General features: G+C 39.4%; 1 protein-coding gene across 5 annotated transcripts in view; it reads right to left on the bottom strand.

The window, feature by feature from the left end:
• The window catches only part of pard3aa (par-3 family cell polarity regulator alpha, a), a 469,619-nt gene that overhangs the window by 286,505 nt on the left and 169,519 nt on the right, over positions 1-13,595 (bottom strand). For 4 of the 5 annotated variants that reach the window (XM_066683465.1, XM_066683467.1, XM_066683466.1 and 1 more), the window contains exons 4-5: positions 7,293-7,459; positions 825-962 (exon numbers count right to left, since the gene is read on the bottom strand). In XM_066683465.1, coding sequence (XP_066539562.1) covers positions 825-962; positions 7,293-7,459 — 305 coding nt within the window. The remainder of the gene's footprint in view (positions 1-824; positions 963-7,292; positions 7,460-13,595) is intronic. The other variant, XM_066683469.1, reaches the window with a different exon arrangement.

Below are 13,595 nucleotides of genomic sequence, written 5' to 3'. Positions count from 1 at the left end.
AGTGAAGAATGTCTCTACAGCTTCACAAAGTCAAGTACAGAACAACTTAGGCACACTTTTTTTATGTTGTTCTTCTAGGGCAAAATGAGTGATTTATTTTATTTATTTATTTATTTATTTTTACACACTGATTTAAAAAAAAAAAACAATAAACAGAGACTGGGGGAAAGGGGTGTTTGGGGAAGAGAAGAGGGAGGGCTATGAAAAGGCTGTGAGGGTTGAAAGGGTGAAATAGATCCTGGCAGCTTGAGAAAATCGATTGGGAAAATTAATAAGTGAATTCCCTCCAGCATGCACCCAAGCCTCCGACGACTCAATCTCCTTTTTCGCACCTCTCCCTTTTCATTCCGCTCGTTTTTCGGGCCGCCTTTCGAACCCGCCCACACACAGACCTCCAGACAGCTTGGCTGAAGAACTGACAGGCCGAGAGTGCGTACGTGTGTCGAGAGTGAGAAAAACGAATATTAGAGCAATTGAACAAGTCAAAAAGCAGCGAAGTGTGGTGTTCACCTCCAAGGTCAAAGAAATTGTGGCCTGTACTTCAGGAGCCTTCTCACTTCTTATTTTCTTTGTTCCCTGTCATTTGGTGTCGGCCATATAATCTCTACTTCTCTCCTTGACTTCTAAGAGTTTTCTTTTACTGGAATGTAACCGGAGCTCAGTAGAACAAGAGCAGAGACACCAATGGAGATGGAGATGCTACAGAAAATATTAAACTGTACTTGAGGCTGAAGTGCTGGCTGCAGACAGATGGGAGTGTGTTTAGAGTGTGGTAACAGGGTTTTTTAGAGGGCAGTTACAGGCTGAGACTGCGACTGCTTTACCTGCTCCTGGCGCTCTAACCAGCGGTCCACCATGGGGTGATTGGCACTGAGGGAGGAGTGGGCACTGTCTCTTTGGAACTGGTTGGCCCATGCTGCTGTGTCACGAGGCAGACTGCGATATGAGGTTGGTCCCTTACCCTGCATAACATAATATAACACAACAGTTGGAAGAGTGCAAATGTTGTAGATTTAAAATCTAAGTGTGAAATGTTATAGAATATTCAAGCCCTATTGTTTTAACATAATTTACAAGCAGATGGATTGGTAACAGGTGAGGATTTCATGACTGTATATAAAAGAAGCATCCACTGAAGGCAAAAAAGGGACATGGCTCTCGTCTGTGTGCAATATGCCATGAAAGATTTGCAAAACAATATAAAACAAATATTTCTGGAATGTGGCAGACTACAAATCCCCTAACACCTACCTCCACTGGTCTAACATGTGCCTGCCACCCATGTTCCCTCACCTCACCTGATATATAAACATGATGCTACATTAAGAAATGCAACCTGAAAATGTTATGCAGAGAGAATCACTTACATTAATACAATGCAGAAACACCTTAGTCTAAAAAACAAAGTTAATGTTTAAAAACTTTCATTTTAAACTGAAAGACACATTGCCATCAAAACATCTTTCTTATGGAAGCCCAAGGTTATTTCAACAAGAACATTTCTAGCTTCATTCTGCATGTGCTTCAACAATGTGGTTTGTAAACAGCAAAATTATTCAGTGGTATTTCTTGGAAACCATTCCTTTGTAAGTTTGTCATTTAAGCAAAGGTACAAGAGAATAAATGTAATCATACATTTCATAGACAACAACACGTCATATAGAAGCGAGGTTTTTACATTTTATTGCAAATGTTGACATATAAACATGAACAAGAACAAAATGTCTGTGATATAAAGCATTAACCAGACAACTCTAGTAGAGAACATCTTAAAATTGAGTATGTGAGAAGTAATGACTTTTGTAGGACTATTCCTAAATGTGACTGAATGAGAGAGATATAAGAATATCAAATAAACTCTTCATTTAAAGACATTATTTTCACACGTTTAGTGACATGTTTGGGCTTCACACAAATTTAATCTTGAAATTAGACTGGAACATGCCTAGTATAGAAGAAATTCTATTCTAAGCACAACCTGATGAGGTTCTAGACCAGTGGTCATAAACCAGTCCATCTCCAAGACCATGCAAGTCAATCACAATATATTATGTCTTCTCCAGGTATTGAGTTCAATTATCTATAGCTGCATCATTCTGTATATGCAGTGGTTTGAATTAAAAGGTACAACACAAGCGAGAATCACACTATACACCCCGTGTTCTGTCAAGTTGTGCTACCTTACCGAAAAATGCAACCATATTGTACTTTTATAAATACAGCTGCCTAAATAAAACAGGGAGAATATTAGGCTTAAAAACCATGTTATAAAAAAAACACAAGTATAAGCAGGAGATGTGCACACTCTAAATTCCCATATGAGGGGAAAGATAAGATAATTAAATGTAATTATATTGATAATAAATTGTTTCTGTAATTGTAATTGTTAAAAAGTTATTTTTTTTTTCCACATTCGATGCAGCCTTTACAGATTTACTACAAAAAACTTGAACATTTCAAAAATGTGGGTCTGAGTATGCGCAGAGAGTTTTTATTTTTTTGCCTCAATACCTTGAACTACATTGGATAGAAGAAACATAAGATATTTACTACTGAACCTTAGCCACAGCTGATCTGAAAATGCAAAAATGGTCAAGCCAAGTTTGACATGAATAGAGATATCCAATATCTCCAATATTTATATAATAGGAATTTTGGTCCACTCCTCTTTGCAGATCATCTCTGAATCACTAAGATTTCGAGGCTGTCGCTTGGCAACTCAGACCTACAGCTTCCTCCATAGGTTTTCTATGGGATTAAGGTCTGGAGACTGGCTAGTCCACGCCATGACCTTAATGTGCTTCTTTTTGAGTCACTCCTTTGTTGCCTTGGCTGTATGTTTTGGGTCATTGTCATGCTGGAAGACCCATTTTTAATGTCCTGGCATAGGGAAGGAAGTTGTCACTCAGGATTTTAATGGTACATGGCCTCATCCATTCTCCCACAGATGCAGTGAAGTAGTCCTGTGCCTTTAGCAGAGAAACACCCCCAAAACAGTAATTTTGTATTTCTTCCATTTTCTTACAATAGCACCAACAGTTGTCTCCTTCTCACCCAGCATCTTACTAATGGTTTTGCAGCCCATTCTGGCCTTGTGCAGGCATATGATCTTGTCCCTGAAATCCTTAGAAAGCTCTTGCCCATTTTGGAGAGGTTAGAATCTGACTGATTAGCTGTGTCTTTTATACAGGTGACAATTTAAGACGGTTGTCTTTAACGCATGTAAAGAGTTTATTAGGAGTTGACTGGGAGCGTCTGTAGAAGCCAGAACTCAATGTTCGGTAGGAGATCAAATACTGATTTCTCTCTGCAAAATGCAAATAAATGTATTTTATACAGTGTAACTTTCTGGATTTTATTGTAGATATTCTATCTCTCACTGTTAAAATAAACCTACCCTTAAAATTATAGACCGTTCATATCTTTGTCAGTGGGCAAACTTACAAAATCAGCAAGGAATCAAATAATTATTTCCTCCATTTCCTGCTGATTTGATGGACAGTTGCCACACTGAGCTGTTATTAGATATATTAAGATTAGCAGGTAAAAAATGCTTATTTTGGGCTCAAACTCCAAAAAAAAAAAAAAAAAACACCATCATTCCACTGAGGTCTGGAGCACACATTAATATCTTGCCACACTAATTAGGGACTCCATTACAAGCTACTAACTCTCAACCTGGTCTCATGTCTGGTTACAGCTGCGTATTTTATACAAAGGTGAAATCAAATGCCTTGCAGCTCAAGAGCTGTGAATCTAATCTCCATTTGTTGGCTTTTTGGAGCAAATGGACACAAGGCATAGTTTCACACACCAGAGGTCTCAACCTAGAAAGTCTGCCGAGCAGAGCTGCTCACGGCTAGAGACATCATCACACTAAAATCAAAAATGGCTCCAGCTATAGAATCCACAGTGGACCCATTTACTCAAGAAAGACTGTAGGTTTCCCAATTTGAAATAATTTGGGTGGTTAACTGGGAAAAGAAATGGCATGATGTTCCAGGTTATAAGAAGACAGGAACACAGAGGACCAAATCAGATGTCTTGATTAATGACTTTGGATCATTATCCCAACACTAGCCAGTGTTTGAGTGACACGAGAGAGAGAGAGAGAGAGAGAGAGAGAGAGATAGAGAGAGAGAGAGAGAGAGAGAGAGAGAGAGAGAGAGAGATTGAGAAAGAGCTTTCAGAGGGATTTCAGAAGAAATATATTAGGTCAGTGCCATGCTCCAGCAGTACACACACACACACACACACACACACACACACAAAAATGCACATATGGAGAAATGTGGTTTCTATTTGTCCATGTCAAAGTCAGACTGGTATTGTAAGCATAGCTCTGGAGCAGCCACACATGATCAAAATTTCACCATTCCCAACAGGAAACTTCACATAGAGGAATATCTACCCACATTTGAGATGTGGAACTGCATTCTCAGAAGACAAGGCGACTCATCCAATATATTGGGGATGAGTTGGAGTGGAGATTGTGATTGAAAATGTAATGTAATCTTAACCGTAATATGAAAAAACAGTGGTGGCCTTGCTGGCAAGGAGTCCAGTTTACCAGAAGAAAAGCAAATGCTAGCTGAAATTACACTGAGAGTAGGTATAAATGTATAAATAAAGATAATCTTGCATCTTCGAAAAAATTATATGTTTGAGCATCGCATGTATCTAGTAGGTAAAAATATACATATCGATAGTGCTGGGCGATATCAATATCACGATTAATTGTACATTTTACCAGGGTTACGATAATGAACGATTATTTTCTGTATTTTTGACTCTCATAGTTCAGTGATGAGCCTTGTACTGTAAATATGCTCCAGTATTAAAGCTGGGATATTTTTTCTAATGTTGCTGGGAGCCATGAAAATATAGTAATCCACACAGGCACAAACAGGCTATAGACATCGGGAGCACATTAACCAACTAATAACTGTGTCATACATTTATACTTCAAAGTGGATAGAAGGCCATATTGTACTAATACTACACAGCCCTTAGAGAGTGCTGCTGTAAATACAGCCAGACAGTGTCTACCTCTATCAACTAAAAACAGACCTTTCGGTAACCTCAAGACTGGGACACCTCACTCCCAAAGCAAAAATAAAAACAGCAGCGAGAAGAAAAGATCATCTGCTTTAAAATAAGCAAGGTAAAAATAACAGCTTAATTCTTCTGCCCCGCTCAAATGAGAGCACTGGATTATAGAGGCCATGACAAGCGAAGTGCTTTTAAACAGGATTACTAGTGAACGCCGCGAGACGTGCTAATCTCATCGTGGGCTTCCATGTCACATTCAGAGCGTGCCATCCTTCCCCTCCACCCTAACTTTCTGTCTTTTGCATTTAGAATAGCACTATTTTCAAGGTGCTGAAGAGTTGTCATCGTAGAGAGTGGTGGGCCATTCAGAGAGAATAATTAGCCTCTTTTGTCACTGGTCACAATGTCAGAGGGAGAAAGAGACAGAGAGAGAGAGAGAAGCATCTTTATGATTCATGAGGAGCCAAAGGCACTGACCCCACTTCTCAGGCTAACAACAAAGAAAAACGTTTGCACTCCAAGTAGAGCTCTACAATCCACACAGCACACAGAATCATATTAGCTACTCCATAATGAATATTGACAATAAGCAGGATACCATGGCCCAAACCAAGCCAACCAAACATGAGGCCTGCATGACGGAGAAAGGGATTTAGAGGTGAGAAAGAGCCAAGTGTTATAGTACCTAGGCTTTCATCAGCTTTATTTTATTACAAACAATATAAAATACATCATCGCTGTCCAATTAAAAACATGCATCTTCTAAAATAGCAACTTTACAGGAGAAGGCAAAAACCTTCTGAACTTTCAATGGAAAAAGATTTTATTTCAAGTAATTCATCTATTGGTCCATTCATCATGAAGGTTTTTACACAATGTGAAGGGCAGCTGCTTCCAATGATGTAATGCAACTAAAAATGGAGAGGCATGTTTATAACAGGACAGCAACGGTATATTTCATAAATTTAACAATCTCCAGTCAGCAAATGGTAGGAAATGTTGCTGGTATTTTTTCACCTCTAAATCCTTTGTTTCTTACCAAGCACCTTGTTGTAAAGTGAAGCTGTGCCAGAGCAATCTATTTGAGTGACATAAAGAAGCAGAAGGAAAGTGTTCCACTAAAACCGTTCTTAATCATCAAGGATTGGAGTTCTATGGTTTTGTGTTTAATGATGTACGTATATATGCTGTAGGTACGCAGGGATTTTCTTATAATCCACCTGTACATCACTGGCGTATGCCTGAGGTAACGTTTTTCAACATCATGTGCAACTTGAAATATTACTGGACCCTGAAATGCCAAGTAAAACCACTGGCATTAAACTGTGGAAAAGTCTGTGAGGTTTCTGACAAGCTGGATGACCTTGAGATTTAAACTTCTGTATCCTGCCTGGCTCTTTGGCCACACATGAAGGTAATAAGCATTACTGTCACACCCCAGAAGTGCACAAAGAGTTTTACTTTTCATGAAGAATGACTTTTCTAATGGACACTTTTCTTGTGTTTTTTTTTTTTTTTAATTCTACTCTTTTTTTTAAGGAAGAATCATAAAAGTATCTGTACGTATTTATGTGTAAAAATATACTTGTTTGTGAATATGTTTGTATCTTCTCATTAGTCATTGGTGGAATAGGGCTGTTCACTGTATAGATCTGTGTACCAGCCCCTACCTCTGCACAAGCCAAGTTATGGTTCCAAACACATTAAGGAGGCAAGCAGTTCTACAAATGAACTCTTGATGAGGACACAGCTGTTCACTGAAAACCATTCCAGGTGACGACCTCATGAAGCTGATTGAGAGAACGCCAAAAGTGTGTGCAAAGCTGTCATCAAAGCAAAAGTTGGCTACTTTAAAGAATCTAAATATATTCTGGTGTGTTTAAACCGTTTTTGTTTACTACAAAATTCCATATGTGTATTGTCTTCCATATTCATTTACAACATAGAAAATAATAAACAAAGAAATAACATTGAATGGGATGTGTCCAAACATTTGACTGCTACTGTACAGTCACAATATGTGGAAAATGGTCCAAAACTAAGGAAACCCTCCCTGAGTGGGCGTGTCAACTCAAGCACTGTATATGGACAACCCTCTTACTTTTTTTCTTCTTTTCTGCTGTCTGTTAAATGCCTGTTACCCTGTGTCTGCTTTCAGAATTAATAAGTGTTTTAGGAATGTGTGTGGGCCTTTGCTTTGCAGTTGTAATAACCAAGTCCACTGTGTTGGTGAGTCTGACCTTTCGCTCCAGGCTGTTGGTTCTGCTGGTGCTATTTGGTTTGAGGAAGCCCGCAGTGGTGGACCAGCGGGAGGGATTCTTCCGAGATGGCTCTTCTGGCTGAAGCTGAGATTCATTTAGTGCCACCAGAGAAGGATCACTACTGCGCCTCACTCGAAGAGGCATGTCTGAAAAAGAGAGAGACAGAGAGAACATTATACTTTAGAATAAAAAAATATAAATTCATAACATAGTAACAGCAGTACATAAAAAAAAAATTCCCCAATGTTCCTTAACTTGGCACTTTAATAACTTTGCTGATTACCATGGCACATCAAATTATAGCTACAATTCATTTTCTATCAATAGGCAATTGCATTTACACAGGAAACTTCACACAATTAATAGTACTTATTACTGTAGTCACGTTAAAAACTAAAGCTAATTTTGTACATTTTTATTTTATTACATGATATTGAGTTTAGAACACTAGAAACTGCTAGCTACATTGTGGGAACATTTCATGACATTAATTTCTTTGAGAGAGAGCGAGAGAGAGAGAAATTGAACTAGCCTTTATTAATTAAAAGTCACTCAAACAACATGTACAATGCTTACTTTAAAACACCAGGAAAAGATAGAATCCCATTCTCTATGGAGCAGAGAGTCCCAGCACAGCCCCATACATCCTCAAACCCATTAAAATTATACATTTGTTTATAAAACAGAAAATCCACTTTAATGTGTGAATGCAACAATCTGTTAAAAACCTGACAAACATCACAGTAGTCCACCATCTTCTTTCTACTAAAATAGATGGCAGATTTTACATAATATTGAGTTTAGAACACTAGAAACTGCTAGCTACATTGTGGGAACATTTCATGACATTCATTTCTTTGAGAGAGAGAGAGAGAGAGGCAGGGAGAATTAATACTGCATTTTTCTCTTGATATGTAGCTGTCTTGTGGCACAATAGGCTCCCATTGTGCGGAGTAGAGGAACATATCCACTACACAGCCGTGCTGATTTCACCCACAGCTCTTCAGCCCTGCTGCTTTGTTTTCCTGCAGATAGCCTATTTCAGCTCAGCATTCACACACCACAGCAAACAGCAAAACAGCAGTCTACTCCTGTCACAAACAAAGCACTGAGGAGCATTTAGCCCAGCTCATTCTATTACTTACAACAGACACAGGACACACACTGAGATCCACTGACCTTGACAAGCCTTTAACTCGAGTTGGACTGGCATTGGTACATGGTTTCAATTCTTGAGGCCCAATGCTAATCAAATCAACACAGCAATGTTCCAATATCTTACACAAATATTTACAAAAGCAGTATCTGCAAATCTTCAATCATGTAGTCAGTAGCATTTTATTTTTTAAGCATTATTTTCGACAAATTATGGCTTTAAAATCAGTGTAAAAAAAGAAAAAAAATGTTTCTTTCTTTACTGTACATTTCAGTTGATAACGGATGTGTTACGTTGGGTTGGTAGCTTTTAAAACAAGTTTAAAATAAATGATACAGAGTCATTTTATACAAAAGCCATTCTTGTACTTACTATGCATTGCAGAGGACTGACTCTAAACCCAGCACAAACTAACATACACTCATAGCATTAGATTAAAATGCAGGCCATGATTATATAACAGCTGGTAGCCTTTAAGCATTTGAGTTGGGATCTACGAAATGTTTTTAGTAAGGAGCGTAAGTCTTCACGATTGGTGTGAAGGCTCTCTGAGGCCATATGGATCCTGCTGATGACTAGTTACAACTGCTCAGGGTACATCCACAAATTATGCAAATATCACACCAACCACCTGCCATCTTTCAACACGTGCACCACTTAGCATATGCGCATGTTCCCTGATTCCATCTGACTCCATACGCAGCTTGAGACTAGCCACACTTGACACAGGCCCGATACATCTTTTATTGCCACACTGTTTCATATGAGACACTTCGAAACACTGAACTGGGGTGTGTGTGTGTGTGTGTGTGTGTGCGCGCGTGTGCGCGTGTGTGTCCTGAGGCTGCCCAAAAAGCCACCACACCTGCACTGTTAGCATGAAATTACTTCCAGAACTCAATAATGATTTTTTAAACACACTTTTCCCTCCCTGTCAGTGGTCAGTTCATGTCTAGTGCATGACTCCGGTGACACCAGGCCTTGGAGGAAACATGAATGTATAAGTATGTCCCAGAGGCCAGACTCGGCCAAGTAATTAAGGCTGAGAGACCGAGTCGAAATGGCTCAACCCAAACAGAAAGAAAAAAGAGGAAAAAAGATCAAATTACAGGTGCGTACACTGACCTCAGCAAATGTCATTATAAACCTGCTAACGCCAGACACATAATAATGAGGCCTGGCATGTCCTGCGTATGTAACTGAAGATAATGGATCTAATAACTGACTCAGTTGTGATGTGGTTTTCTGAGTACTGAAAATGGGTAAAGCAGCACACCGTGTGGATGCTAATGTGAGTTGATGGCTGGATTTGGCAGTGCTGCATCTGCCAAATGCCTCTGAATGTAAATTTTTTCGTAGGGGTGCAGTAATATTATTTTTCTGCTTTGATAAATTTGCCCATAAAAAACACCTTGTTTTGTCTAGTGTGGATGCCAAGAAAATAACAGCATAATTTTACATTTTCTGGGGTTTAAAACATAGCTATATATAATATTCAGCCTTATAAGGGATGTAACTGTTAATTACACAGAAATTACATCATTGCTTGTTACGCTTTATAAATACAAGCACCGTTTAATAATCTCAGTCCTCACCTCACAGTTTAGTGAACCATTTTAATCACATTCACTCTGTAGGAACAGAGGCATTGACAAGAGTTTGAATGAATGAATGAAAAAAGCAAATTGCCACTCCTAAAATGAGCTTCTTTTCATAACCTTTTCTCTAAACACTATAAGGGGAGCAAAAGCAAATGCCTTAATCTGTTAATGAAGTCTTTAAAATGAATGCATCAACATGTTGCCTGAGCATGTGATGCGCCCTTAAATTTACTAAGACACCCTAGGAGTGCGGCCAAATATATAAATGAAAATGTGTGCTGTGAAATGAACAATGTGCAAACAAGGTCGTTTTAATGTTATGTCTGATGACGTATGTTACTAATCATACTTAAAAGTGGGAATTTCAGTAAACTAAGTAAACAAATAAATGCTCTTTGGTTTAACCTTTTTTTTGTAAAAACTCTATCACTGTGATCTGTTTGAATCATAAGTTCAGCGAGCCTGTAAAATGTCAAATGAACAGAGTTTGGGTGAGCAGTCCATAGTGCAAGGAAACGCTCAAACCTGCAGCAGATGTGCAAGATCCAGCTGTGGATGAGAACTAAAAGAAATGAAGAGACACTCCTCTTTCCTCTTACCCCTTTTCATCTCTCCCTTTTGTTTTTTCATCTCTACAGGCCTGGAGTGTGTAAATATAAAATATATGGTGAGGTCATGTCAGGTATCTTTGAACATTCACTTGGAGCAAATGGCTATTCAGCTGGCGTACACACTCAGTCTTTACTGACTTTTGTGCCCAAATGCTAGGAAACCTTAAATGAGCAACGGTAACATGTGGCATTAGTTGAGACTTCTGCTGAGCATGTGAGACATATGCAGTATTGTCTGGATTTATTTCGACTCCTATCATCAATGGCATGACTCTTTTAGGACACTTGATACAAGTGGGGTGTTCCAACACAATCATGGTCTTCAGCCTCATGTCAAACGGTCAGTTCCAGCAAAAGTACGGCTGGCGTGTCAGCCAAAAAAAAAAAATGTTTAAAAAAAAAAGCTGTAATGAGATTCTTCTGCTGCCTCGTGAAATATGTCAAGCATGAGTGCAGGGACTTTCTCACAGTCATCACAGCAAGAGATGGGATTACCGCTTCATATCGTCGCTGTCCAAAAAAACATGCATCTCCATTTATGTTGATATTTTTTGTTTACTGCATCATTTGGACACAGCAGCCGTCATTCACTGTGAAAGTTTCATGATAAACGGACCAATAAAGATGCTCCAAAATGACCTGGAATTTAATCTTTTCACACTATCTTCCAACTGAAAGTTATTAAATAAATAAATAAATAAATAAACAAACAAACATCCCACTTTCTCTTATAAAGTTACAATTTTGAAGATGAATGTCCTTTCTTTTACTTCCAAGCTTGAATACACAGTTGAATCAAGACTATGCATCTCCTTGACAATCTAACAGCCCCAATAAGTTGCTTGGACACAGATGTGATGCACAGTTTATTAAGATAAACAGACAATATGTGCACAGGACTTCTAAATAAACCCTGAAATGTCCCACTCCCTCCCAACGTACACATGCACACACACTCTCACTCCCTCTCTCTCATATAGGCTCCTAATGTGTGATCGGATTACCACTCCTTCGCTCCAGAATGGGCTCCTCCTGCGTTTAATAACCAGGACGACCACTTAAAGCTCCTGGCCCATCGATCTCAGGTGTGTTGGGGGACAGCCAGGGCCCCTAACGAGATGGAAGGGCAATTTCTCCCTCAATGTAGGGGCTTAGGAAGCCTGCCCACCACTGTACACCAGAGACTGGGTTCAACACACACGAGAGCACCTCTCACACAGCTCATATTTACATCACTAATCTACTGCCTCTGGCTCTGAGCGTAAATATGTTGTGTGTGTGCGTGTGTGTGTGTAACTAAGGGATTGGGGAGATTAATCTATAATTAACACAGAGTGCACACAGATGTCTAGGAAAGATACACAGAAAAGCCCCAACCTTAGAAGCTTCATCACTTTGTTACATAAATCTGAACCAGATATAGCCTTTGTAAAACAGACTTCAGATGGGAACATGTTTTACTTGAAGTACCTCGCAGACAGACACAAGTCGAGAGGTTTTACAGCTAAACGCTTCCCTTTATAAACTGCATTAGATTTATTTGACATTTATTTAATAGTCATTCCTGGAGAGAACCGAAGCGAAACTGAAGGCCAGTGGGGTCCTGCTTACATCATAGAAGCATAAAACAGGACATAGTAAGACAAAAATCTGAATTAAAGCTCGGTATTGAGCTTGTGTTTCTGCACACACTATACTTTTAATACAACCCTATGGAGTACCTTACTGACTGGAGTCCACTCCATGTTCATACTGTTCTGTGACTACTCCATCACTCATATACACACTTACACTGCTCATGCTACTTTACATGTACAGCCTAACACTGTCCTGCCCAGCCCATGTGTGCGTCATGCATGGTGTACCTGTAAAAACAGTTGTTTTCATTTATTTTATTTAATAACATGTAAACTTTAACAATTTTACAGTGTAATTTTAACTCAGTACATTCCTGAACATCACTGAATTCCAACGGCACAGTTATTATAATCTGTTCCTACACATAGTGCTGGGTCAGGAATTTGGATTTACCCGTGTTCACTACTAATCCAAGGTCTGTAAATTAACTCATGAATGTCATTATGGAGAAACTTTCCACCAGGCTGAACGGGCAGTAGCAGCACTCTGTCTGTGCCTGTCTTCTTCAACACAGGTCACTCTGGTGTATTACATACTGCCTCCAATCATTTAAATTGGCCAAATGTCCATTTTGTCCTTGTGGCCAGTTACCTGCCAGAGGAAAGTGTCCCTGACTAGCTGCCAGCGGGCCTTCACACAGCGGAATACAGATCAGGTTCGGCGAGAGGACGTGGAAGAAAGTGATGAGCAGCACGGAGGCCAGCACGCTAATTCCATTTCACTCCATCACTCGCTTCTCTTTCTTTCCCTTTCTTCCTCTCTCGCTCTTCTTTCCTTTATGCAAATAGAATGATTGGCTAAATCGAGAGCAATTTTATGGATTTTATGGATTCCGTAAGATATCAAGAACATGACCTTGGTATTCTGATGGAAAAATATTACGTGCCTTTTTTTCTTTTCTTTTTTTTGGACCTGGCGCAGGCCGGGAAATTTGGAAGGCTTGAGGGCCTAATTGAAGTCGTCTGAATGAATAAAATATGAAATTATGTCTTTGCTGAGACGTTTTTTTTAAAGAGCCAAGTGTCAGTGCTTTGTCCATGCAGATGTCCCTAGAGATTAAAGAGGGGACCTCTTCAAACCGAAGCCCAACCCACATTTGCATTCGCCTTTAGAGGACAAAAGGTCCTCCAAAGAGGAGTCAGAACAAATTTTAAGTGCCGGCCAATTGCCTTCCATGAAGGGGGCGGGAACGGAGAAGTGGTCAGTAAGAGAGAGGACCGGCAATGGCTGGAAAAGAGATTGAACCGAAGGTAGTGAATAAACATTTCTACATTTT

The sequence above is a fragment of the Hoplias malabaricus genome, chromosome 10, assembly GCF_029633855.1.
Source record: "Hoplias malabaricus isolate fHopMal1 chromosome 10, fHopMal1.hap1, whole genome shotgun sequence".
In the NCBI taxonomy this organism is placed as follows: Eukaryota; Metazoa; Chordata; class Actinopteri; order Characiformes; family Erythrinidae; genus Hoplias; species Hoplias malabaricus.
Note: the sequence above shows the minus strand (reverse complement) of the source record. Positions and strands in the feature narration are given on the sequence as shown.